Source organism: Pollachius pollachius (genome assembly GCF_949987615.1).
Source record: "Pollachius pollachius genome assembly, chromosome: 11".
NCBI classification, from domain to species: Eukaryota; Metazoa; Chordata; class Actinopteri; order Gadiformes; family Gadidae; genus Pollachius; species Pollachius pollachius.
In genome coordinates this window covers 17,326,582-17,354,560 of record NC_136944.1, presented here as the reverse complement: position 1 = coordinate 17,354,560, position 27,979 = coordinate 17,326,582, and the positions used below count along the sequence as shown (strand labels likewise).

The 27,979-nt window shown below is 44.3% G+C and overlaps 3 protein-coding genes across 5 annotated transcripts; all 3 read left to right on the top strand.

The window, feature by feature from the left end:
* The first annotated feature begins 508 nt into the window (after positions 1-508).
* Positions 509-4,118, top strand: asf1ba (anti-silencing function 1Ba histone chaperone). Its single transcript, XM_079747140.1, has 4 exons — positions 509-866; positions 1,529-1,644; positions 1,945-2,121; positions 3,414-4,118. The coding sequence occupies exons 1-4, from the start codon at positions 758-760 to the stop codon at positions 3,603-3,605; spliced, it is 594 nt and encodes a 197-aa protein (XP_079603266.1). The 5' UTR covers positions 509-757; the 3' UTR covers positions 3,606-4,118.
* Positions 4,119-4,601: 483 nt separating this feature from the next.
* prkacaa (protein kinase, cAMP-dependent, catalytic, alpha-a) lies at positions 4,602-17,837 on the top strand. 2 transcript variants are annotated; one of them, XM_079746501.1, is made up of 10 exons: positions 4,602-5,382; positions 12,430-12,491; positions 12,887-13,015; positions 13,460-13,558; positions 15,101-15,183; positions 15,377-15,503; positions 15,628-15,723; positions 15,885-16,007; positions 17,037-17,201; positions 17,667-17,837. In XM_079746501.1, exons 1-10 carry the CDS (start codon positions 5,337-5,339, stop codon positions 17,790-17,792), a joined length of 1,056 nt encoding a protein of 351 aa, XP_079602627.1. In that variant the 5' UTR covers positions 4,602-5,336; the 3' UTR covers positions 17,793-17,837. The 2 variants fall into 2 exon arrangements, with proteins under 2 accessions (XP_079602627.1, XP_079602628.1); XM_079746502.1 differs by lacking the exon at positions 4,602-5,382 and adding an exon at positions 7,147-7,344.
* Positions 17,838-21,473: 3,636 nt separating this feature from the next.
* Positions 21,474-27,751, top strand: samd1a (sterile alpha motif domain containing 1a). 2 transcript variants are annotated; one of them, XM_079747212.1, is made up of 7 exons: positions 21,474-21,895; positions 24,241-24,583; positions 25,159-25,292; positions 25,445-25,505; positions 26,295-26,379; positions 26,777-26,891; positions 27,540-27,751. In XM_079747212.1, exons 1-7 carry the CDS (start codon positions 21,542-21,544, stop codon positions 27,684-27,686), a joined length of 1,239 nt encoding a protein of 412 aa, XP_079603338.1. In that variant the 5' UTR covers positions 21,474-21,541; the 3' UTR covers positions 27,687-27,751. The 2 variants fall into 2 exon arrangements, with proteins under 2 accessions (XP_079603338.1, XP_079603337.1); XM_079747211.1 differs by having other exon boundaries at positions 25,156-25,292.
* The last annotated feature ends 228 nt before the right edge of the window (positions 27,752-27,979 follow it).

Sequence of the window (27,979 nt, the reverse complement as noted above, 5' to 3'; positions counted from 1 at the left end):
TTCTGGGCAAATCTTACTGAACCTCAAGTCATATTAATATAATTCAAAGACTGTTAAAGTAAAACCATTCTAACATAAAATAAACAATATAGGAACAGAACTCAAAACGAGAACAAAATTCAGGTCTTATTAAGCCTTTAAATATTTTGTTTTCAAATCCCTCATCTCTACAGAACTATCAAAATTGTTTTAGGTTGACACAACGCATTTGCCAGGAATTGTTCTTGGAGCCGACTGCTTCCAATCTTTCTCTTTAATAAGGCCATGGATGGTGAATGTCTTGTTCCTGCTCTTAATCTGCTCCGTCTGCAATGTTTGCTTGTTCACTTTCACCCATCCATTATTCAAATACATATGCATAAATAGTTTTTTTTATGATTGATAATACAAATTGTGACTGTTTTCTGACTTCTGGAACACTAGGGGGCAGTGTCATTTTCCTCCTCTACTTTTGGGAAATGTCACCGCCCCCACTCGATGTTTGCACAACGCGCGTAGCTGCCTTGGTACTGTCAAAGCGGCGGGAGAGGGTAATGTGTTACAAAGATATGATTGTTGCTGCTAAACTGAAGAAACACTAAGCTGCAATTATTCGTTAGTAGTTATCCAAATCATTTACGCTGTCTAAAACGAGGTTTTTTTGTTGATAATATAAATCCATCACTTTTTTTGAAGCACAGGACTATCCGAGACAAAAAGTATTTCCCGGGAAATTTTGTTTTGAAGATATTAGCTAACTGGTTTAGCACTTCCAACAATGGCGAAGGTGCAAGTACTCAATGTTTCAGTTTTGGATAACCCGAGCCCTTTTCGAAACCCTTTCCAATTCGAAATAACGTTTGAGTGCATGGAGGACCTCCCAGAAGGTAATTATAATCCAGTGAATTGTTCTACTCGAGAAAGGAATCGCTGTAGGAACTAGCCACATTAGCACACATCAAAAGAGGATTAGATTTGTGGGGGAAAAATAACGAATAGGTGTGCAATTCATTGACTAACGTTACCAACTGAGTTGTTTTGCATAGATACCCGTATTGCTTTGCCTAAGTTACCTAAATTATGATCGATATTATGTGAACGTACCAGCTTGTATTATCCGCTGTTGCCATGCTATTGGGGGAAATGCACAAATGTGTTTTTGCCTTGTTTTTCTCAAGCTAAATTATTACGTTAATAGTAATGTATATGTTGGTAATGCATCACTTGCTCTTCACGCAAATGTCAAATTACGGAAATACGACGGCAGTTGTATTTCCCCACTGGACTCAGGGTGGCATCATTTAGTCACCAAATTCAATCAGCAATAAAAAGCAGAGACTGGCCATATTTCTGGCACAAACTGTATTTTTTGTGGATTCAAACCGTTGTTTTGCTTCATCTAAGATTTCTAAAACGATTTAATAATTGTATGTGAATACTCTAGACTTAAAAGTTTTCTTTTTAAATCTCAATAAAGGGAATGTCAGTGGTATTGTAGATATCTGATTACAGAAATGCATGCCTAATCCTTATATTATTGTTTTTTTAGACTTGGAGTGGAAGATCATCTATGTGGGATCAGCAGAAAGCGAAGAATACGATCAAACCCTTGACTCCGTCCTTGTTGGACCCGTACCAGCTGGGAGGCACATGTTCGTGTTTCAGGTGAATTTTGTTGGACCAAAACAATGGTTCCTTCGTGTTTCTTTAACATTTTTCGCAGAAAATATATATATTTTTTATATTTAATTGTTTGTTTCAATATAACATTTGAAGCTTCTAGGATTGCGTTCAAGTTAGCTGAAAATGAAATTTGTTTAACTGTGCAAAGCATTTTATATGCGTTAAGTTTTCTTTATAAAGACCTACCCTTTCTATTTTGCCTTATACCCAATGATGTTGGGTGGTTTCGTTATTCCTAAAATGTCTGTTGACGTTCATGTATCTGTTGTGGTTTCTTGTCAGGCGGATGCCCCTAACACAGGCCTGATTCCTGAGAGTGATGCTGTTGGTGTCACCGTAGTGCTAATCACCTGCACGTATCGTGGCCAGGAGTTCATTCGTATTGGCTACTACGTAAACAACGAATATACTGACCCTGAACTGCGTGAAAACCCACCAATAAAACCTGACTACACACAGGTAAGACACACAACACCCTTCGCCTTTTGGAATACTAGTTTCAGAGGACTAAGCCTATTGTATACTTGCAGTGAAAGTGCTATAAAGTCTTTCTAGCTACTATGCTTCAGGTTGCCATCCAGGGTTTAATCCAAATGATTTGATAGACTGATAATCTTTAAACAAACAAAAAAGACAACAAACTTGAGTGATTACAGCCATATTTCCTTAGTATTTTTTCCTACTTTACTTAAAGTAGAAATCCCAGCTAAAGCTAAGTGAGGTGCATTGCTGAGTCAACGTGTCTGCTTTGGCTGATCTTTGTGCTGAATAAGGATTGTAGCATTGTCCCTCATTAATGGCATTGAGCTCTGACTGGCGGCCTGGAGCTACTTGCGCATAGGAAGGTTGATCAAATGAAACCCATGATTTAGGTGCAACATGATAAAATGATCTTTGAAAGGTAAAAAAATATAACAATTGCTAGGACCATACTCATCATGGTGCAAAAGTAAACCTGCCGTAGGGAAATATTACAATAAACCAGGGCTCAAGACTAATATTCTACTGGCACCCAAACAAATGTGGTCTATTTTTTGTTGATTCAACGCAGTAGTGATACATTAACCCCTACCTGCCTTAAACCCGTGCCTGCTCGTTAATGGAAAAATGGCATTAATGGAATAGGAAACCTTTCCAGAAATTATCCAATCATACTGTGTGTTTACTATAGTATACACACACTTGAGTTCAATTATTTTAATACAATAACCAATATTCCTACTCTTATTATTAAAAAAAACCCCGAATAATATTTGGTACATGAAACTTGCAATAATACTTGGTACATAACACTTCCCACTACAAACAGAAATAAATTCTATATGCATATATAAAAGAAATGTAATCAGTATGTACAGATATACACGTTGCTGTTAGTCAGAGGATAAAGCTCCTGCAAGTGTGGTCCAGTTTAAAGACTTGTGGAAGTCTGATGAAAATCCAATAAAAAAATAATCTATAGTGGAAGCACAAATGCAGCATGATCCAAATTTGCAAACCACAATAAAACATTGCCTGATCATAATGCAGTGGGAAGGCTTTATTTGCCTGGTGGATACATCTACTTTTAATTAATATGGCTTTTGATGTGGTATATGAAAATGTTTTTGTATATTTTACTTTTATATTGTTTAGCCCTTTTTTTTGTTATGCATGCGTGTTTGATTGCATAGGAATTTGTCACAGTCATTGGTTTCCAAAATGTTCTTTCTTGTAAAGTTCATATTTTGTTTGTCTTTATCCTCCTTTAGCTCCAGAGAAACATCCTCGCGTCCAACCCACGCGTCACAAGATTTCACATAAATTGGGAAGGCTGTGCAGAACGTATGGAAGACTCTGAAAACGTTGACCCGGCGTCCAACTCCATGCTCCCTCCATCCTGTCTCCCTGGCAAGGCCCCGCCCCTGGGACTTCTGCCTGATAACTCCATGGACTGCTTATAAACACTCCCATTCTCACCATAATTGTTATATTTCAGCCCTAGGCTTATTTTTGAATAATGGACTTTCCTTCTTGGATGTACAGATAGGTTTGCCTCCTAGCTAACCTTGAACTCTGACCACTCTGACTGAGTGTTCTTCTGTGTTGAGAAGATAAATGGCGGTCATAATTATCAGCATTCAGGGGAGTTTGTAAGCGTGGCAGTATGGTGACTATCTTAAAATACTGTTGAGGGCCATACACTTGGACAAGCTGCAGCTGAGCTGGATAACAATAGAATGTGTTTTTATTGAGCTCATGTTGATCTGACAATACAAAGTATTTTCGTGTTTTTCACAAAAAGAAGAAAAAATCGTAACATTACTATGATGGAAATGTCCAGTGTATTGCCATTCACATTATTATTGCACTTATATATATATACCCCCATGCATTCGGTATTGGTTAAACTAGGTGTTTTTTTATTTTTACTGCCATTTTGACTTCAAAATAAAAATGTTCATATGTATGACTGACGCGAATAGCTTGAGACAGATCCTATATTGCTAAAATGAACACTTAAATTATGAAATGCGTGTTATGAAATGTTACTAGTGGCCAGAGTTAAAATAGAAAAACTGGTTTGTTTTTTTAGGGTTGAGCTTGCATTTATACTAAAAATAGAATGTATTTACGTCACATCCAATTCGTTGAGTTGTAGGCGTAACAACTTGGGTGTTTATCACGAATCAAATATAACACTGGGCTGAAGCTATGCGATGTGGCTGTTGTATTTAAGACAAAATTCTCAACTAAGCATTTATCGTTTAAACTATAGAAAAATAACGTTTAATATACATTTCCAGACGCGCTGTCTAGCCTAAGAGGCGGGATAAAACTATTTGACAGACAAATCCCATTGCAAAAATGATTCGATATATTGATGCATATCCAATCAACAGTTGTCTTACGACGGCTGTCGCCTGAGCAGCGTCCAATGGGAGGCGGGCGAGGGACGGACCAAGTGGATGGATGGCTGGAGTTACTCGCTGTGGTCTCAAGATTAATGGAGCGGGGCTGTTGACTTTAGGGATAGCCTAATAGATGGTTGCTCCCAGCAAATCGTCGTATCTGACGCCCGTTTTAAAAATTCTAGGAAGTGATCTTGACTCAATCAAGCAGGAGCATCGGAGTCGTTTCAATATTGTTTTCGTATGAATTGTATAGGCCCGACAGCACAGCGATAGCACCTGGCTAGCTGCTAGCCAAGTGGAGGCACAGGCCAGGGTACAACGGCGAAGGATTTGACAGGTAGTTAACGCTAGCCTGCTAGCTAAACAGCTCGCTACGGTTCGTTTGAAAATTATTTGTTTTCGACGTCCCCATCAGAGGATCTGAATGCAGTAAGGCAACTGTCAGAATACTAAGATAGTTCTAAAGCAAATAGCAATCTCGAAAGAATCGGAGCGTATTTGGAAAATCTGCAAAGTGACTAGCCCGTACTCGTTTGATGTTGGTTTGCTTGGTATCCTAGCTTACCAACAACGTTAGCATTGGATGTGCCTAACTGGAGTTTTTCAAAGTCGACAACGAGAAGTAGTGGATGATATATTGACATTTTTTAGTTGATAATGGTATCTGTTAGCTAGTCGCTAGCAAGACTATCGGCCAGCACCGTTTGCAGTTAGCAACACTTGAAGGCTTGTGAAGAGAACTCAGCGCCAGCCGAGAGACTCGACCATAGACCTGCAATCATGGGCAACACGCCCACCGCCAAGAAGGGCAACGAAATGGAAAGTGGTAAGTACTTTATCTGCTGTGTGCAGCGGCTGTACATGACCCTAAAGTCTACGTTTGCTTCGGTCCTTTCCTGTTTCTCATAATATCAGTTCAGAAAGGTCTGACTAACCTCAGACATGTCACACCAGCATTCTGTAAACTTTCGACTTTGAATAGGGAATGATCGGCCTGATTAAGGTCGTTTACAGCCCCAATTATACTACAGTTCATATTGAGTTTGCGTGACAACAGCAACTTCTTCGTTATCACATTTCCAATATCACAACAGTAGGGAATATTATGCATGCTCTCAACTGATTCTGTGGACGAGCTCGTGATTACATGCCCCAGGTTATTATTCCAGTGACACACAAGTCAAACAGTATCATATTGCTAGTTGTGTGTCGTAAGACAAATGGCTGAAGATTCTAAGAATCTTTAAAGATTTAGCTGTTATTCATACACTTCGTGCGTGTGTGTGTTGTGGGTTCAGGTATTTCATTGATGTCATGTGGATACGAATGTTCATGTTATATACCAATGAGCCAAGTCTCACAAAACCGGGCTCATTGGTATACAACCCTTATCCAGAGAAGCAAAAAGCTTCAGGATGGAGTCATATGATGCTTGCGGTGTGATCCTCTCCAGGCAGAACTTGGAAGTGAAGTCTCTTGAACATCATGTGATTGGTAGCGGTTAGAACAATATCACTTTATGTGGATAAACCTTGTTTTGAACTAGTTCTGCCTTTAATTTTTGTTGTAAGACCTGTCACTAGACTATATTTGTTCCTTGCTTTCCTTTGATGAGCACTGTAATATTTGGTGATTAAGTCATAATCCCACATTATTATTAATAAATGCTTGAGAGAGAGAAGAGAACAAAAGAAAACTTGTTTTATTCATTAGTATATTTTGTATTCTCAATTGTTTTGTGTTGTTACTTACTTTGCAATGCATACCAAATAGTCTTAGGGGTGTATCCCTGTTGTTAACTATTAAGAACAATTGTCTCTTTACCCCTCCAATCTCTTTAATTCTCATTTGGCATTCCTTCTCCCTCTCTACTTGTGGAGAATCACTTGTCCCAAGAAAGGTTCGGGGGGCTTGTGATTTCATCCATAACACACCACAGCGCTCGAATGTCCTCGGTCTGAACAGGTATCTGTGAAATGATCCTCAGCTTCTTGTTGCTGGTAGAGGGTCGGTGTGAAGAGTGGCCCTCTATTCTGCATGTCATGTTAACCCTTGGCTGCCTCCCACCTTAACGGGGGGGGGGGGTTATCACATCTCGTGGATTGGCTTTTGGCTTTCGTGGAAAGGGAGGAGGAGGGTTCTGTGAGCAGAGGAGGCACCGCCGCTCAGTTTGTTCACATGCCACGCTTCACATCCTTATCAGACCTGATCGCCACGGTCCGCCCCTGATCCCCAGAGACGGGTGCGGACCAGGGGTCCGGCGGCGCACTGCCCGCCAGCCTTTCCCAACCAGCAGGCAGCGGAGGGGGGAGGACAACACGGCCCCAGCTTGAGGCGGCTCTGAAGCACATACACCATTAAGGTTGCGCTCCGGATCGGGTGTGCATTTCTGTTGGTCCGGTCACTGGTCAGGAGGAGAGGAGTGGTGCAAGCCAACCTTGTAGCGTGGGTAAAATCGGAGCTTTCGGTGCACAGGAAGAGGCTGGACAGATGGTCTTAAGCTGCAGCAGGAAGTGAAGCAACAAGGGAAGGCCTGGTCAGAGCTACGTGCACCCACTCCTCCTCCACCTACACACACAAACACACAAGTGAAGGCGATTCCCTTGGTTTTACTACTCAAATCGAGACTGCACAAGCCTGTCCGGTCTCCGGCACTGCACCATGTCTGTCCTGCACAGGCTAGCTGGGAGGCTGTTCCACCGTTCAGGGCCCTGTTTTGGGGACCCTGGCACTGGGGAGGGCAGCCGATACTGCCAGCCACAGGAGGAGCTAGAGCCCTGCTGCCGGAGTGAGTTTTCTTTATAGCCTGACGTGACGACAGAGCTTTACATGAGCAGGGGGTGGCTCCATCTATGCCGCCAATCAACGTCATAGTGACTGTAAACCAGGATGTATGTGTATTGTATGTTTGTTTGAATAGAAAATAATCACCTTTTTCTTTCTATTCGCGTCAATTCATCCCAATAATGAGCCTGCTGTTGATTTTATGAGCAAGTATGCACGTGTGGCTGCACAGCTGAGAGGTGTCAGTGCCTTTTTTTTAAAAATAGATTTATATTGGAAAGGTAGTTTCTTATTGTTTGTACTCTGTGACATGGCTTTGGGATGCAACAAGCGCGACACAGTGATAGGTGCACAGCCATTTTGCACAGACATACAAACAAACTTGCACAATATGTTTTTTGTTATTTTCGTCTTCCTACTATTTTACATTCTTGGCCTTCAAAAATGGTTGGTTGTGGAAGTGTCAATCAGACACAATAGTTCAGAGCACAGAGCCATCCTCCAGTTGCCATTATTACTTGCAGTCAGCTGGGTTTGGTGATAAAACCTTTTTGATTGGCGTTGCTTTTACTTTATTGTTTTCAAAGCGACTTTGCTGAAGAAATGCGCAGGAACTGCCCACGCTGACTCATTATAAAATTAGCTGATTGTGTGGCTAAGTGGCTACCTTATATTATTAGGGCTGGATAAACACATAGGCCAGAGCTGCAAATAACAATTATTTTCCTGGTTGATTTAATCGAGCGCATTTATTCAATTAAATGGTTATAGTTCATGCTAAATGCCCATTGCAATTAAAAGTTTGAAGTGAATAGAAGCCAAGAGTCTCAAATTGTCTTGATTAATTTATGGTGCTGACGCTGTAAGCAGGAAATGTTTAGGCCTAATTGACAAATTACTGAAATGATAGCAGACCAAGAAGCTATTTTTAACTCAATCTATTGGCTAATTGTTTCAGTGCTGATATGGACCACATGATAGTGTTCAATAGAAACGTGGCAGTCAGTCAAATTGCAAATTTCACACACTTCTATTAATATCTGCATGGTTCTCTTAGCCTGGGCTTGTGTAACGGGGGCAGGTTTGTGTTTGTATTGACTGAGCATTTTCTGCCTCTGACATGAAAGGGGCTTTGTTATCAGTGAACCACCCCCGTTGGACATGGCTATCAGTGCCCATCAGCTGCCAAATACAGTACTTTATTGATGAGACATGGGGGGGGGGGGGGGGGGGGTGCTCTGGTTGAGAACGGGCAAAGGCAGGCCCAGTACATGACACTCTGCCCGCCCAAATTGTTGAACTTGGTCGGTAACTGTATAGGTTAGTGGTTCCAGCACTGTTCTGTTCTGGATCACATGTCTGCGATGATGATAGCGGTTTTCCTTCTGTCACGGAGCTATATACAGGGCCGGTGAAAGTGGTTGCTGGTGCTCTTAATGCACTGATGAGACGGCATAAAGGAAGATATCATTTAAGATGGTGCCCATAATCAAATATGTCTTTCTTTGGCACTTTGGCAGTCACCTTTTAGGATTGCAAGTAAGAGTTACTCGTTTTTTACAACATGCTGACATGGCAACAATGACGGACACATTTAATGGGACAAGACCGGTTCCACGTCGCTCCTTGTTAGTATTTGAAGAGACGATATTTGCTATCCCTTATTAGATCATTCCAATTCCATGGCATAGCTGTGCCAAAAGCCAGTCATCTTTTCTTGCGTCAGTCATCTACTGTACGTGATTGACCTGGATTGGCGCTTCAATAATTGAAATTGAGTGCAATGGGGATTTGTTAAACGTGCTATGCACTTTGCAAAATGCCAGTAATCAACCTTCAATGCTCAGGCTCTCCTGCACAATTATCGTATACTGGGGTCTTTTTTAAATGTTCAACAACTACTCAGCTTGTATGTTGACATTGTTTAACTTCTGACATGCATGTACTAGTCTACCTCACCCAATATTTTATTTTTCAAGAAGACGTTTGATGGCTGAAAAGTGGGGGGAAATGCTTTAAGTTGACATACTGGACACATTACTCATATTTTGGCAGGATCCAAAAATAAATGTTGGATCAGTTTCGTCCAACAAACATCCCCCCTCCTTTTCGTGTGCATGAGACTGGGCCATTGAAGCCCAGGGGAGAGATGTACTGTGCGATTGATTTGTAAGATCGATTCCACGCTGGCACAGCAGAATCGGATGGTGGGGAATGCATCTGAGCAGAGAGGTCTCTCTGCCCCGCCTGGCTCTGTGCCGCCGCTGGCATCCCTCGACAGCAGCTCACTTCAGGCCTATAACCTGCCTGGTTTAACTTGGAAGCATTTCATCTCTGATGGCATCCGTCTACGGATTCTATTAACATTACGTTCTCGTGGCGACCAATCGACCTGGGACTTGATCTCCAGAGTGACTACTTAGGACTATATCCCTGTAGATCATTCTCTGGGTCAGACATTTGCATGGAGATTAATCTAACCAGTGTTATGGCGATGCCCTGCCCCCTCTTTGACCATGATTGGATCAATAAATAGCCGTCCGGTGTGTTTTTATTTTTTTTAGTGTGTGTATTTGTGATTGTGTATCTTGACAGGAGAGAGAAGAGCCGTGGACTCAGTGTGCAGAATAAATATTGATACAAAGCGAGCAAGCGTCCAATTGATCTGTGAGTGTAACGGGAGCAGTGGCGCTGTGGGGATCGTTCTCAGCTGCACCTCGGTTCAGAGTGGCACTCATTGCCTTCATCGTACCTTCATCTTAGTCCTCTCATGCTGGACCATACAGGTGCAACATAAGCCGGGGAGTTTTGGTATATATTTTTTCAGCCAGAAGACATTTTTCAATTTTAAAAGGCGGCAGACTCGACCTGAAGTTGGTCTTTGCAGAGCGGGGACGAGCGTGGGTGAAAGGTCATGAATTGGCAGCTTTGAGAAGTAAGAGGACAGGAGGAAGAGGAGGAGAAGACGAAGAGAAAGAACCAGGGACACGCTTAAGGGTCGATGTGTGACCGGAAGAGCTCCAGGAGGCACGCTGGGAAGAGGGAGTCTTCCTCGCGGTCCTCCGAGCCGGGGTTGCGGTCAGTGGAGAACCCAGCGGCGGCGGCACCGCTACTGCCAGCAGAGGGGCCCCTAGCCGTCCCAGATGGTAAGGGGTGAGGGATTGGGGTGGATGGTGTTGAGGGAGACTACATCATGCTGGTTCACCCCCCCCCCCCCCCCCCCCCCAAAAAAACCAGACCTTGACGGTGGTAGCCATGGCAGCCTCTAAACTCTAACAAAGTCAGACCCTAAAAAGATTCTTCAAAGGCGGCGGTTGATTTAGACGTTTTTGTGTTTGTGTTGTTGAGTAACTCTGTGGGTCTTCACTATTTGTCTCTGTTGTTATGGCGGGAGTTATTTCATGTGCAGCATGCGCCTGGGCAACGTCTCAATGCAAGTGGGAATTGAGCAGCTTCCACAGAGAAACAAATGTTTCTCAGCGGTGACCAGCATGCTCTCAGCGAGGACATGGTTTAAACATGTTTATGTGAACTTTGCTCTTTGGCATTTTTGCTGGCTTTCTCCAGTCCTATTGTTGGAGCGGTCGGTCCCTGGTGTATTGGCAGGAAACCACATAGCTGGTTCTGTATTAGCCTTTTGTTTAGTGTTTGGTTTGTGTGAGTGGCCCTGTGTGAGAACCACTCGCTGAAATTATGTTATTTGCCGTTATTGCCATTTTTTAGTTTGCATGTTTGTGAATGTTCGTTGAATGTGGATCTGACATTGTGGAAATTCGCTTTTGACAACTAAACACCAGGTTAGGGAATAATAAATTAAATTATGAATTTTATATATATACTTTAAATTTTACTTAGATTGTTTTGAGCTACTTTAATATTTCCAGAATTTTGCCGTCATTAATCAATTGCTCCTGAATTCTGCAATTTCATCCAGTTTTTGTTTGAAGTTCTGAATGTGTTTTGGTTGCGATTGATTTCAGTTTGACATGAAATGCAAGTAATGGAAACACAAACCCTTATCTTCCATCAGAAAGGCCTTGAGGTTTACAATCACCTCGATTGATGTTTATTGTTAGACTATTTTTAGCACAATACACTATCAGTAAGTCAGTGGTTGACGGTCTGAGTTTGACTCACCGGCCTGTCTAGTGGAATAATTTATTTTTTTACCATTCTCATCCATCTCCACCATATTGTGCTCTAGTCTAGCAGTGTTTCCTCAACTACTTTACACACACGCACACACACGCGCACACACACACACGAACACACGAACGAAGAGGAATGAGGCAGACCTTATTATCTTCGTGTTCCCACAGAGCAGTTTGATTAGCCTTGTAAAGATAAGGGGCGACAAATGTGAACTTCTGCTTATGACGGTGCTTTACTCCATGCTAGTGGGGCAGCCCACCCCTACCCCCGCTTCCAGAAGAGCACATATGTTTGTTGCTTTATCTCCTTTTGCATGGGTACATACTGTAGGTGTGTTCTGTGTGTGTGTAAAGTCCATAGTTCTGTTTATGTATACAACCATGACCCTTAGCCTTGTTAGCTACTAGCCTAGGCCTAGCAATGGCATCGGAGCAAGCGACTAGAAAAGTAGAAGTAGAAAATGTTGTGTAATTCTTTGGAAGTCCAGTCATAGGGGTGAGCCAGATGGATATTTTAGTAGTTATTTTCATCTCAAATTCTGTTGCAATAAGCACCATTATTCAGGACAAGAACATATGACTTGGGGAAAGTCCGGTTCAGCCCTATGTCATTGTTTTCTTGCTGTGATACTTTGTATTTCCAGTAGGGGTTTTCACCATTTAGTGAAAAACAAGTCAGTTAAGGTCAGTTACCGACAAAATAGGGTTTTCACAATTTTACTGGTGTATGTAGAAGATGTGCTAGAGTTGTGCTACAACTCTTGTTGGGGTTAAAGTGGGCTCTATAGAATACAATAAGGCCCTGGGGTGCACTTTTCCTCATGATGAAGTCATAGAACGGTCTGTCTGTTAAAGGACAGCTCTAGTTAAGATGCAAGTATGACATGAATGAACACTCTCTAAATCGATCTGGGTGTTTGTTTTTTCTTTAATTACAGTGAAGGAATTTCTTGCCAAAGCCAAAGAAGACTTCCTAAAGAAATGGGAAAATCCAGCACAGGTAAGCCCACACCATTCCCAAACGTCTATAAACATAAGCAGTAAATAAGGAAGTAGTCCAGCTCCGAATGGATTCATCCCCTTGTCAGTAGTGGCTGTCTGCCCTCTGCTGGACACTTGAGGGAATCGATATTTAATCCAGTCGTCCTTCAAAGCTTGAATGGAAATGTCTGGGTTGTAAATCATGTGTTGATCTTTCCCTTCTTTCGGATCAATTATGCGGATTCTGTCAGTATCTAGGTACAAGTACCTAGGTACTAGGTACGAGTTTTCAGAAGAGTCAGTATTTTCCCTAAGGCACATTGTTGGAAAATGTGCAGGTATGGTGAACGGTGATAGATCATTGACCCTGTCTTCCCTCCCCTGACTTGCTCTTCTTTCCCCCCTGTCCTCTAGCAAACCGCGGCACTGGACCACTTTGAGAGGCTCAAGACCTTAGGAACGGGTTCGTTTGGTCGAGTCATGCTAGTCAAGCACAAAGAATCGGGCCAGCATTTTGCCATGAAAATACTTGACAAACAGAAGGTAGGCCTCCCTGGTTAATGAGTCAAATATGGAAGGGAAGTTAAATTAGTTTTAGTAATGACACACACGGCATACAGCTCCTCCATTAATCGTGTGTGTCTGCGTGTGCGTGTCATGATCTCCACATACTAGGGAGTAACTAGTGTAAAATAAATCTGTGAATAGTCAATCTCACATTATCGAATGATCCGTGGCTAAGTACCCTCCTTAAATGCAGGTTCTATTCATATCTGAATGAAGTCGGGTTGAATGACAATCATCATAGTAAACATGGCGGCAAAAGTCTTCTCCTCACCGGGGAACGGAAACATTGCTTTGAGGCGCTACAGGATTCAGAAGACATGAACGAGGCGTGAATGAGTCATCGACACAAAGGTGCTGATTGGTTCAGTGTGCTGGCGATAGCCGGGTCTGATAGGCTGACTGTTCCTCCTCCCCCTCCAGGTGGTGAAGCTGAAGCAGATAGAACACACTCTCAATGAGAAACGCATCCTGCAAGCAGTGAGCTTCCCCTTCCTGGTGCGGCTGGAGCACTCGTTTAAGGTGAGCGGCACACATGGCGTCTCTAATGGGTTGGACTAGTCGGCGTTGAGCGCTCTAGGACTGTTTGATCAGTTTTAAGAAAGCAGGACTCCGTTGAAAACTGTCCTTGTCGATTTTGTTTTGAAAAGCCCTTAATCACAGTTCAATCTGAAAGGGATTCACACCCCACGTGACGTGACACCCACTAAACATGAAGAGAATAATATGAAATGCATATAAAATGTCAAAGTTGAGTGTCTATTATGCTTAAACTAACATTTGAGGATAAATAAACGTAAGAAAACCCTTTGTTTTCTGATCCGATCTGTAATCAGTGAAGAACGTCCCTGTGTTGTGAGTTTTGTTGCATCTTTTGGGTGGTACAACCATCCTGAGTATGATGGAGAGGTTTTCGAATTAAATTGAAAATATGCAACTTTCTAATTTATTGCTAGTAGTAATTGATAATAGTTTTAGTCATGTGGCCCTAACGCGTTAAAACAGTAATCGGTCTTGGATACTAGGCAATTGCCTAGTCTAGTCCATGTGTTTGGAAGTGGTGGCTAGCAGGAAAGCTGATGGCGTCACACGATCAGGGCATCCAATCACAACGACACAGACCGGTCGGGTGCATCTAGCCACAACCAAGTTTGCAAATCCAGACCATAATCGCATTTCAAAAGGTATCGTCCAGCTAAATTGGATTCCCCCAAAAAATATTTACTAGCAAGGGTTTTTATTCTGTAAACCTACTCATTATTGATGTGAACTTTGGGACTTTAAACAAGCAGAACTAAATTGTTCTGGTTTAATCTATGGGGTAGATCATGATGCCGTTTGATATAAATCGTGTGGCTCTTCGGTTATCATCAGAGCTAGATTATTTGAATAGGAGAACTCTGATTTGAGAGTTTGTTTTATTGCGGTAGTAGTAGTAGAAGAAGGAAGTCATGGTGTCTATAGATAATCACTACACATGTCGAGCAGACTTTAACTCTTCGCTTGATCGCTCCCTTGTGTCTTGGAGGAAACAGGATTTTTTTTTGGGGGGGTTAAACGATGATTACCTAGTCTCAGAGTTAGATATTCATTAAAGTATTGAAAGGTGTTTTAGCATGTGACCTAATGCACTAGTGGCTCCCAAAATGACAAGGGGTTGCTCTGCAGTAATGATGCATTGCTTGCACAAATTGTAGGAAGGTGAGTGATTAATAATTATTAGAAAACATGGGATGTAATTAGGCTACCCTGGATCTTAAAGTAAATGAAGGGGAAAGGACAGGATTAGCAAAGGCTTCTCTTGCTCGACCATGGAATAGACCACAAGAGGGAAGACATTATCACTTGCCACCCTATAATCGATTAGTTATCTTGTTTAGATAAAATGTCTTTTTTTAGAAATTGTATTTCTTTAGTTTGTCAATCCTTTGGGAAACATTATGTGGCTGAGAAATCATCAGTATTCAATAATGAAATGCAACGTTTTTAAAATTCAATGCTAATGACCATGATTAAAAGGGTTTGCTGCAGTAAAACGCATGTCCTTCTCCCTTCTCCCCGCAGGACAACACTAATCTCTACATGGTAATGGAGTATGTTCCCGGGGGCGAGATGTTCTCACACTTGAGGAGAATCGGCAGATTCAGGTGAGCAGATTCACGCGTGTGTACACACATGCGCACACAGAAGTGTACACACGCATGTACGCGCGTACCCACACACACACGCGCGCACACACATGTACACACACACACACACACACGCACACACAACCATGTGTACACACGTGTTCATATATTGGGGCTCTACCGACCGTCGACTTCCTCTCTTTGCGTGCAGCGAGCCCCACGCCCGCTTCTACGCCGCCCAGATCGTGCTGACCTTCGAATACCTTCACTCACTGGACCTCATCTACCGAGACCTGAAGCCAGAGAACTTGCTCATCGACCAGCAGGGCTACATACAGGTGCGGAGTGGCCTATCTATTTTGTCGGTGTAGATGGATATCTGCTCTCATTTAAAAAAGTATGGGGAGTGTGTTATGTTTCCGCGCACATCGGTGATGGACGCTCGTTCTGCTTGTCCACCAGGTAACAGACTTTGGATTCGCCAAAAGAGTGAAAGGGCGGACCTGGACGCTGTGTGGGACACCAGAGTACCTGGCGCCGGAGATCATCCTAAGTAAGGTGAGTCCTACCGGGGATGAACCCACTGCCTGGGCCAGGGCGGTCCAACGTTTGAGGGATTTGCACTCTGGACTTTTGTAAGCCTGAGCAAAACATTGAAATATATCCTCTTGGTTGAGTTCCTCAACGCTGTGCTCTCTTGTCTTCCCTCTTCCTCCCAGGGTTATAATAAGGCCGTGGACTGGTGGGCCCTGGGAGTGCTGATCTATGAGATGGCGGCTGGTTACCCCCCCTTCTTCGCAGACCAGCCCATTCAGATCTACGAGAAGATTGTATCGGGGAAGGTGAGCGTCTGGTATCTGGTCACCGCCTACTCAGTGGACATGCGTCTAGATTTTGTGCATCCCCCCCCTTCAACGCCATGCTATGTGGTTGATCCTCTGCTTATTTTCAGAGGATCAACTCCAGGGGGAAGCGGTGCTGCGATGTTCGGGGGGGGGGGGGGGGGGGGGGGCGTGTAGCCGAGGAGGGGACTCGCTTTGAAGTTGAAAGTATTGCAACTTTGACGTGGCGCACTGCATGATGTAACGCGCCCACCGATAGAGTTGCAGTGTGATCCAAAAAGACGCGACGTTTTGAACGGATTTCGAGTACTCTTTGAAAGTTGCCGTGCTACACGTCACCCGCCCTTACGATGCGCATTAACACGCCGCAAGGGAACGCACCTTTAAGTAATCCGCAGGGCTTCTCTTTAAGGACGTCGGCAGGTCAAGTTAAATCATTTTAATACACAAACAGCACGGGGCGGTTCACAGCAGAACAGAGTCACGAGATGTTTGGATTCACACATTTTGTAGATGCAACCTGTTTGATTCTCTTCCTAATCTTTGAGGTCTGGGAAGTCGCACCAAATGGTTGTTTTTTGTCGATAACCATTATCATCAAAATAACAATAATATCTGCCCACTATAATGCAGCTAGCCGGCTTTCTGTTCAATTATGGACAACAGAAAAACCAAAATAGTGACTTCTCTAAACTGGGACAGCATCACAGAGCATTATTTGCCAGGAAACGAGGCAAAAACACGGAAAAAAACGGATAACGACTCTCAATCCTTTTACACCTACATTTGCCGCTCGACCACTGTGCATCGTTTAGTCATTGGGCCATTTAGTAGGTGGCAGATGTGGGTGGGCTGCCAGCACTATTTTTCACCAATATAATGTGACATAGTTATACTTAGAACTGCAATTATGTAATTTACAGTAACGCTTTAGTGGGGCAGGCAACGCTATAGCGATAATCTAACGATGAAGCGTTTACGGGCCAGAATGTTGACCGTTGCCCTCTGGTGTACCTCTTGTTTGGGCAGGTTCGGTTCCCCTCTCACTTCAGCTCGGACCTGAAAGACCTGCTGAGAAACCTGCTGCAGGTGGACCTGACCAAGCGCTTTGGCAACCTCAGGAACGGAGTCAACGATATCAAGGGCCACAAATGGTTCGCAACCACTGATTGGATCGCCATCTATCAGAGAAAGGTAAACACGGCAGCCTTGGTTCAGGACTTGGTTGTTTTTTAAAACAGACAGCCCCTTTCTAAGCAGCGGACATATTGACCTTGGAGCAGAGTGAGTGTGACAGAAGGCTGGCTTCAGGATAGGTAGGCCAGATGTCGGTTCAGGTCACTGACCTAGGTCACTGACTCATTCTTGGCCCACGGGGGAAACTCGCATTACAGGGAAAAGTAAATCGTACCGCCCCCCCTGAAAGGTCAACATTCCTGAATACAATTATACAACCTGGGGAAAGATTAAAACACTGAAATCAATTTCCTTGATGCTATCGCTAGCTGTGTTTTGAGTGAGCCGTTTCTGCGCCAATATCATTAGCACAGCGCTCCCCTGTGGCCTGCATGTTTTTATGGGACTGCTGCTGCCGGCGATGTGATTTATGCACTGCGTACGAGCCGATTGGTGTTAAGGCCTCTTCCTCTTGTCTTCCAGGTCGAGGCTCCCTTTATTCCCAAATGCAAAGGCCCCGGCGACACGAGCAACTTCGACGACTACGAAGAGGAGGAGATCCGAGTGAGCTTCACGGAGAAGTGCGGGAAGGAGTTTGCGGAGTTCTAGATCCGCGCTTCAGCCGCGGATGGATGAAGAGACGGGGCTTTAAGATAAAATACAGGGGGGGGGGGATGGATGGAGGGGGGCGTGGGACTGGGGGGGGGGGGGCGGGAGATGAGGGCATGAGGAAAAGGAAATTGCGGAATCCAGGTTGGAACTGCTAATTTTGCTTCTTTGTAATGATGATGTAAAACTAAAAAAAATCTCCTTCAGCCCCCACCCCCCCCTCAACCCCCTGATTGAGAGATTGGCAGAGCAAAAGTTGGATCCAGCAGTGTTGCCTTTTCTGATTTTGTTTTTTCCTCTACTGTTACCTTTATTTGTTTTTACTTTCTCCCTCTTGTGGTCCGTGTCACGGGGGTGGAACGAGAAAAGAAAGGAGGAAGGGGCCTACGTCCTCTCTCACTCTCGACCCGGGTCTCTGGTGTCTCTCTGACAGGTGTGGTGGCGCCGAGGTGCTAAATCTGCTGGTCCTTCCTCCTCCACCCCCCCCTCCCTCCCTCCTCATGGGTGCCCTCTCCCCTTCCTACGTGCTACCTGCGAAGAGCGCTTGTCAAAATCTTCTGTCACCCTTATCTCGCTTCCACCATCCTCCTCCTTCTTTTTTTAAAATTTTTTTTCTTCTCCAAAATTATGTCCAAGCAATACCAAGTCAACAGACGTGCCTATCACAGCACCCGCGGGCTGAAAACCTGGTGTCAGGGCGTGGACGCAAAGCTTCGGCGGAGGTAGCCCTTGTGCCCATCATGGCTTAAGAAATTATACAAAATAAAGCTTGACAGTGCACCTGCCTTTGTCTGGAAAATGTGGCACTGTTGTCGGATAGATTCCTGCTTTTGCGGCTGAGGCAGTGGTAATCGTTTATCAAGAGTAAAACAGAAATGATTTATCAGTTTTTTTTTTCTTCATCTAGATCTCGCTTATTCTCCGCACTTGTGAAGAGAGAAAAAAATGTACATGAGCTCTGCATTCAAGTTTGTCTTTTTCTCTTAGCTGAATTTACAAGAGAATTTTTAAAGTCCTCTTTGGTGATCAGTTTGTCATTTGTATGTCGGTCTCTGTGCTTGAGTGTTTTTTAGTTTTCCGGGGTGGATTTGAAAAAGTCACGATTGGCAGCAACTAACATTGTATTCACACACTCCAGACTTGTTTATTTAATCATAGTACACTTATACATGTATATTGAGATATATATATATATGCGTGTATATATCAGAGAAAACAAAACATTCATACTCCTATAGTATCATGGCTGTAAACCCGAAATTTAGGATTTCATAAATCAACAGGTTTGAATTCTGCCAAATTTGCAAAGTTAAGGACATTGCAAAGTTTTCTGTACGTATCTATGATGATGAAGGTGGTGGATTTGAATACGCAAAAAAAGTAGCAAAATGTTTCAAAAAAGTGCATGTTATTTTTGTACAATATCACTTTTCAAGAGGTAACCGAGCATCAAGCTTTGTTTGTGTTGAGGTACATGGGGGGGGGGGGGGGGGGATTGAGAGTCACACGTGACTGTTGCAATCGACTCCATTGTGCTATTTGGAGGACAGCACGATTTAACCTGACAGGCGTCCTTGCTCCTGGAACCCTTGTTCATTTGCTCACTTGTTGGTAGTAGGCTCACTGATAATTGTCCATTCACTAGGTCTGCATAGTTTATGTTTTTTGTAAATACCCTGAACAAAGTTTGAACCGTGGAGGGTAATGCTTAACGATGACCCCTAGATTATGGTGTTATTTTTTTTCCGCCACATTAATTTATATTAACGAAAGACAATCGCAGACCAAATCCAAATGCTGGTTTGTTGACTGATTACATTGTCTTGGTTTAATGAAGTATGTATGCTTTTTGGCTTCCATTCTTATTTTTTTCCGATATGCCCTAGGTGCTAGAGGTTGCCATCCACTAAGAGAATAATACTTATTTCTGTGAGTTGTTGCTGTGCATCGGTCTCTCATACGGTCTTGTAATGCATCCCCATTTTTAAGTGTATTCCAGTCAAAGATGCTTTCATTCGGCCCATCACTCTTGTCATTTCTAAATGTTAAGAAAAAAAATGCAGAATGCCTTTTTGAATGTCTCTGGTTGTGTGATTGAGTTCAGGAGAAAGTTTCCACACCGTTTTGAACTCTGAAGATGTTTCCTTTCTAAGTATTGATGTGTTTCTCTCTTTTCCTTGCATGTGTGACAAAATGAGACAGCAAGAATTGCCCTGGACCCGTGATATGATTCAGGAGCCACGGGGCTCTCAGACCCCCGCCCCCTTCCCTCTCCCCATCCCCCCACACACACACTTAACATGTTGCTATTCTCATTGCTATTGCTTATTTTTCGTTTGTCCGCACATACATGCAATGAACAAGTCCAAGTAAGCCTACAGACAGCCATCCTTGCGGAAATATTGAAACATACACACACATACAGATGCACACTACACTAGGCTGCTACTACTACTACCCTTGTCAAATCTCAATATGATGAGATTGATGTTGATGCGTATGTTATTTGGTCTTAATTCATTATGTAACTCTTTGAAGATGGCACATGTAATATATACTTCTGGGTCTGCAGACCATGTGCGGAGGAAAAAGTGATCAGTGTTGGTGAGTCAGAGGAACAGTACGTTGACTACTTAACACCATAAGGCCATAGTATTTCTTTTTCTCCCTCTATCCCTAATATCCCACCCCTATTTAATCAACCAAACACGTTCAACTGCTTCAGGCTTGATCTTCACCCACTACACACCCAAATACACACACACATGCTCAAATACACGTATTCAAACAGTTATGTTGGCCTTCTGATCGCGTTTAGTTTCCACATGCTCATCTTTCAAAACATTACTCTTTTTACATTTGGAACGTTATTTTGCGTTCATGTTTTCTAATTGTATTTTCAAAAAAACGTGAATCTCTCTTCCTTCTAACCTGGGTACAGTGATTGTGTAGTCTATTGTACCTTTTTGGGAAACAATACTATATTTCTGCCTTTGACAGTCTTAACTATATTACCCTCTGGAGAACTTGACAGATACCCTTAGACAATGAGTATGTTAAAAAAATACATAAAGTAATATTTTGCAAAATGTATCATTCCAATAAAGTTACTTGTTAAGACTAAAATCTCAAGAGTCATCCTTATGTTTACTTTTCATTCGGCTGATACCTTTCTGTTTTTACACTTGTACAGATCTCATCAATAAGTCGACGGTTGATATTTTAAAATCTATGCCTCCTGATAACGCATGGTGATTAGTTCTAGTTGTCACACTTAAAGCGTGCTGACGCGCTGTTCATCAGCATAAATATCAAATATCAGTAAGCACTTAGAACATCCTACTCTTATATGAACCAAATACATCGATAAGGCACCACGGCAGTTCATTGCTACGTCAAATGACATGAACGAGAGAGACAGTAAATAAGAAATGTCCAATCTGTTGTTGGACATTTCAACAAGTTTGCGGCCCGTCAAATAAGCGACTGAAGAAGAACCGAAAGGCTGGGTTAGAAGCTCGTGCCTGGCGCGGGTCGCCGCCATGATGCATGTCACTTCCACCTTAAATCCCTCTTGTGGCGAAACTTTTTCCTCTTTATCTCGAGCGGTCTACCTTAAGCGCACAAGCAACGCAGGCGTATAGCAAGGTTTCCGCTTCTCCACCGGGCTCGGACCGCGGTTCACGAAAACAGTCGGCAAGGTTGACGCACCGACGAAAAAAAAGAAAAGCTAAAGCCACTAAGCACAAATGTCTGATTCCAAGTACCGCGAGTGGATTCTGGATACCATTGACTCACTACGCTCGAGAAAAGCCCGACCAGACCTTGAGAGGATTTGTCGAATGGTCCGGAGACGACATGGGTCTGATCCAGATAGAACCTGCGCAGAACTCGATAAACTGATCCAGGAGCAAACTGTATTGAAAGTTAATTACAAGGGATCTATATCGTACCGCAACGCCGCCAAGGTACAGAGGAGAAGCAGGAAAAAAGATGACACCTCAACAAGACGAAATGTGGTGGAAGAAGCCAGTCATTCCGATTTGAGCAACGGGGACAGCGCACTCGGTCCCACTGACCAAGATGAGACGGAGGATCTGGAGGTAACGCAAGGAAACCAGCAATATGCCTTCTCGCATTACGTGCATATATTACTACCATATCTCGCAAAACAAACGGATGACAGGGGTTAAAGTGTGGTGTGCATCTAAAGGGTTTCTTGTTTAGGCTAGTGGTGACGATAGTGAACGCAAGTGCACCCAAAACTGCCGCAGACGGGGAGCGGCTGTTCTTCTCACGAGCGCTACCGGAGATGAAAAAACATCAACAATGGAAGCTGCGCGTGTAATGTCGGCTGTTTCACGGGGCGACTGCAAAAAAAACTACACTTTCACCCAATTTCGTCGGAGAACAAAAGAGTACGTGAAAAGTTGCCCGGGTCCCATCCACGGCGACCACCATTATCGGCAGCCGAAAGCGCTTTTCAAGCCCAAACTAAACCGTATCGGGCGGGGGAGGGGGCTAGTCGGAAAGAGAAAAGTACGAGACGCTGCCGACACGCGAGTCTGAGAGAAGGACGATGTTACGTGGATTCGTTCTTCGGGGGTGGGGGGGGGACGGGTGGGTGGACCACGGTGCTTTCTGCAGACTGAAACAACAGCACCCAAAACTACCGTGTGCGTGTGTTCCATCGCAGGGGAACACTGACCTGGTGCAAAGTCAAAGTAGGTTGGCTATCGTGATAGCTGGCTGCTCGAGAAAAATCGCTACACGGGTTTCGCCATGGCTCGCTCGAGGAGCGCTCCGCGAGACAAGAGAACGGGGAGGTCTTTTCGCGCGACTACTCAACTCCATGCGCACTTTGGAGGAAGCAGGAGTAGAAAAAACGCCTACCGTCGGCCTTATGTAGTGAGCTTATGTTCAAACGAACAAACAAGGAGGCCTAGACGGGGACGCACCGTGTATGTCGACAGTTTAGGGATTTTTTTTTGTAAACATGATAATGCTGATAGAGACGAAGGGGTGGTGAATAAACACGCATTTTTTTGACGAAAGTTGTAATGCATGGTCCGATGGCGAAATGCCATAAGTAGCTCTTTTTCTCGGGGCGGACACACAGGCGCGCGCTCGCACTCGGCGGTGTTGGACACGCCGTCGCACAGACAAATTCCTCCTAGCACATTTTTTCTCACTCATAGCGAGCAATCGACGAAACGCTCGGGTGATTAAAAGAGTCCTGCGTTCGAAACTAGTTGTTCTGCTGAAAAGCCAACGCGTCGTCGCAGATCGCAAAGGGCTCGATTCTGTACCCATTGCACCGCGGTATTCAAAGGCAATTATTTACCACTACAGCGGTCAAATTGCGACATCTGTATGAGCGTGTTTTATGTGACACGGTCTACAATCAGTACAGCCATGACCGCATTCCTTTGTAACGGCGTACGCTTCACAGGGTTTGGGTTAGAAACAATGGATTTTAATTCATTTATGTACGTGTACCCTTTCGATCTGCCTGTCGGCGCATACGAAGATAAGTACCCGGTGAGAAAAAACACGTAAGCAGCCAAGTCATATGATGAACTTGGCCTTTGTTCAATAAAACGGTGTCCAACACACCATTTAAATGTCTAATCTGTAGCCTCCCGAACGTCCTGCTTTCTAGAGCTCATGTGTTGATTCAAACACATTACAGTACTGCCCTATCTCTTTGTCCATCTAAAAACACACACGTCACATATAAGCATACATGCATACACCATCCCATACAGGCATACATACATACAACATCCCATACATGCATACATACATACGCCATCCCATACATTCAAACATATACACCATCCCATACATACATCTTCACATGCATACACACACTATCACAAACATACATTCATTCATTCGTACATACATACATACATACATACAAACATACATACATACATACATACATACATACATACATACAAGCATACATGTGCTATTCATAAATAGTAGATAGATTCTAGGAACCGTCATAGAGAGTCACTGGGGTGGAACCCTCTTGTTATTCTGGCTGACGGTTCTATCGTCATGGAGAGTAACGCTGGAGAACCTTCTAGATTGTCAGGCTGACTGTTCTACCATCATGGGGCTAACCGTACAGAACCCCCTCATTATTCAGGCTGACGGTTCTGCCGTCTTGGAGAGTAACAGTAGAGAAACCACCTATCGGTCAGCCTGACAGTTCTACGAGAACCTTCCTATTCGTCAGGCATAAGGTTCCACCATCACAGAGACTAACAGTAGAGAACCCTCTCGTTATCCAGGCAGACGGTGCCGCCATCACAGAGAGGAATAGTAGACAACCCTGTCGTTATCCAGGCTGACGGCTCCACCTTCATGGAAAGTAAGGTCGGAGAACCTTCCTATTACTCCGAGGCTAACAGTAGAGAACCCTCTCGTTATCCAGGCTGACGGTTCCACCGTCATGGACACCGACAGCAACGGCGAGGAAGACGGGGCGGAGGAGAGCCGCGACGGGCAGGACAGGCCCTCCCCCAGCCACACGTACGAAGACGCCGCCACGCTGTGTGCCTTCTCCGCCCACGCCTTCTCCGCCCCCTGCTCCCCCATGGGGCCCCGGCCGGCCCCCAGCCCCGTGTCGGCCGCCGACGCCGCCTCCACCCCGGCCTGGAAGTCCGGCGAGAGGGCCAGCTCCCTGCCCCCCTCCAGCCCCAGGGCCCCGGTGCACAGCGACTGGGCCTGCGGCGCCTCCCGGAGCCCCGCCGAGCACCAGCAGAGGGAGGTGAAAGGTACGAGGGGGCGCGCCGCGTGTATAGCGCTGGGAGGAGGCAGGTCGCACGTGCAGACCTCGCGTACGTTCCTATGGAGCGCCAAGTGTCTGGGCGGCCCGGGGCTCTCTAACTGGGCCGGTCCAATGCGCACACATGATATAAATAATGGGTAACGTCTCGTGTTTACGTTTTGGGCCGTTTGTTGGCAGAATGGGTATTTATTAGGCGTTAGGTGGCTCATAGTAAACACAGTTCTAAGAACAAAGTGCTGCATTTCTGTGACTCATTACCGTACATTTATTTGGCTGATGCTTTGATCCCAAGAGACTTATAATAAGTGCATTAAATCATGACATCACAACCCCGAAATTTTAGGAATCGTCAAGAGTACATACAATTGTATCAAAGAGGCCATGAATGACGTTGAATCCTGAATGATGTCCTACTTATTTATAACTATTTATACTTCATTTGGTTGCATTTTAATCAAAAGATAAAGTGTAATCTTTAGCCATAGCCATAAGGCCAGTGCATGACGTAATCCGCGTGGTTCCACATGGCTTTAATCCACATGGTCCCCTTGGTGTCAGCAGGAGCGTTGAAGCCTGCAGTGCCGGCTGTGACCACTAGTGCGGCTGCCTTAAAGAACAACGTGGAGGCGGGGAGGACGGAGAGCGTCAGCTCGGACCAGCTGGTCCCAGACTATGGAGCTAATGGAGCACGAGCGGTAATGAGGCCGTATTGGTGTCGTGCGACGATGAACAACGGTTGTCGTCGTTGCACTTCATTGTATTTGCTTTAACCCGCTTTCTATGGGAGATTTTGCATTTTTGGTCTTGTCTTACGTTGTGTGTGTGTGTGTGTGTTTCTGGCCAACAGGAAGCCACCAGGAAGGTTTGTGATGGCCGAGCACAGACCCTGCCGGTGCCCACTGACAACGGTGAGTAACGGCTTCCTTTGGGTCGCTGTTGAGCTCTTACTTTGAAGGGGAGACGTGCTTTATTAATGCAGCGCATTTGTTCGCTGAATCGACGTTGAATTCTGGGTCAGGGAATGTTAAATGTTATGATTACCACTGTCCAGCAATAATGACAGGTGTGTTAAGGTTCATCATCATTCATTTAATGTATTTCTAGGTGTTAAAATGTTAACATGTAACATTATAGTAGGGTGATAGATAGTCCTAGTGGGTAACAAGTGAAGTTGAAAGGTTGAGGGTTCGAACCCCAATGTCGCCCTGTAGGAGGCAAAATGCCTACCTGCTCATTAATGATGGATATCTTAAAACAACATCACTGTAAGTCGCCTTTCATATGAAAGTGTATGCTAAATTACTCCATTGTACATAGAGTACATGCTATGATCGTATTTTTTCCTACTTGCGTTTATTGTCTAAATAACCATTTAGTTAAAATTTCATTCATAATTCAGGTATATTTATTTATGTATGTGCTGTATATGCTGGTGCACGTCAGCAGTATGCAGAAGGAAAAAAGGCAGTGTAGAGTTAAACCATGTGCAGGCGGGTTTTCCGTCAGCCGCTTCGTCAGGTCATTATCCATGTAGTGTGGGAGGTAATTAGAGCCCCCTAGCCGGCCTCAACCAATGAGAGAGAGGTATGGCATGACCAGACCCCATTAGACCCGTGTCTGTTGGTTCACGGTATTATAGAAGCGTTGACACCCATGAGAATATCTGGAACAAGCCCGCTTTTGCTTCGTTCCCTCAGGCACTCCTTCCAAAAAGAGCTCGGACACGGGCCCCGTCGCCACGGCCGAAGAGCCCATCGTCAACGGAGGGGACCCCAACAAAGTGTGAGTATCTGTGGGTCCAAAGAGTGAAGCATGCCGGCCTTTTGCTCAAATTGAATGGTTGTCATTGTTGTGCAAGTGCTACGACTGATTTGGTTCCCTTTCTAAATTACAATCCCGTTTGATGATTTGCACCGATATGTATTTCTTTATTATTTTATGGCCAGTAGTAGACGTAATATTTCGCCTGTTTAATAATCAATTTGCATACAATTTGTATAAGCCTCTTGTTCTCCATACTCGTATAAACTTTTAACCACTAGATGTCCTCATTGACAAATAATTAAATTCCACGTGCCTGTCGGCTGGTTTGTGTTTCAGATACAAACCTAATCAAGCCGTTGACTCTGTTGACTAGTTGGTGGTTATTGCCTGACTCATCCTTCCTGTGTTATTTCAGCTGTGTGAAAAGGGACAAGACGGGCCAGAACTTACTGCAGTGGAGTGTGTCGGACGTGGCCGGGTACTTCACTGCTGCAGGCTTCCCAGAACAGTCTATGGCTTTCAGAACACAGGTTGGTGCACTACCGCCAACCGCCACCGGGGGCAATGTCTTGTTTAGGCAAGACAGACTATTTGACATGAGAGAATAAGTAAACAGTGGACACAGCTGTGGTGTGTTAGCTCAGCGACTGACTTCAACATGGATTTACATACTTGGCACATGTGCTGATGTGGGCTTTGACGGAGGGATTAATATGGCCCACTTCACATTTCCTAACCGATGAGTTCATGTGAGGGAGAGTGATGTCGTCAGTCACTTGCTTATAGGTCAAAGGAGGCAGACTTGTGTTGGGCATACAAACAGAGCAGAATAGATTTATAGATTGATTCATAGTTCGGAACAACATTCCTTGTTGCTTTGAGCTTTTGTTTTGTGCTTCTGGTAATTTAATACAGTCAACTCCCAAATTATAATGAGCTGACTAATGTGATGTGTTTTGTTTCCATGACGATAACAATACTTTTTTTTTTAAATATATTTAGTGGGCAGAAAACACAGTTTGTCCCAGAAGATTTAAATGCAGAATTAATATACAATCATTAAATTAGGGAGAAAAATTTAACATGTAATGTCCAAACGTTGTATAAATGTAATAACAATATTACTTACTGATTCGAGTTGATTGACCACCATTAACATTCCCATTCTGGCCTGGCAGGAAATTGATGGAAAGTCCCTCCTGCTGATGCAGCGGAGTGACGTGCTGACCGGCCTGTCAATCAGACTGGGCCCCGCCCTCAAGATCTACGAGCGTCACATCAAGGTGCTACAGAGAACCCACTTCCTGGAAGACGAGGACCTGTGAGTCAGTTGGTGGTTTTTCTTTTTAAAAGAGACCAACGCTGAACACCTTCTGCGCCATCTCCACAGTGCCGAGGGGGGAGGGGAGGGGAGGGAGAGGGTGGGAGGGAGAGGGTGGGAGGGTGGGAGGGAGGTAAGGAGTATCGAGAAAAAGAAAAAAAGCACATGACAGCCTCAACCCTCCAGGTTGGCTGTGAGAACCAATGACCAGTCATCCTACCTCTCATTGTGGTCTGTGAAGCAACGCTGTTCATTCCACCCATTAGTTAGCTAGCTGAGCTATAGCTGCCCTGGGTT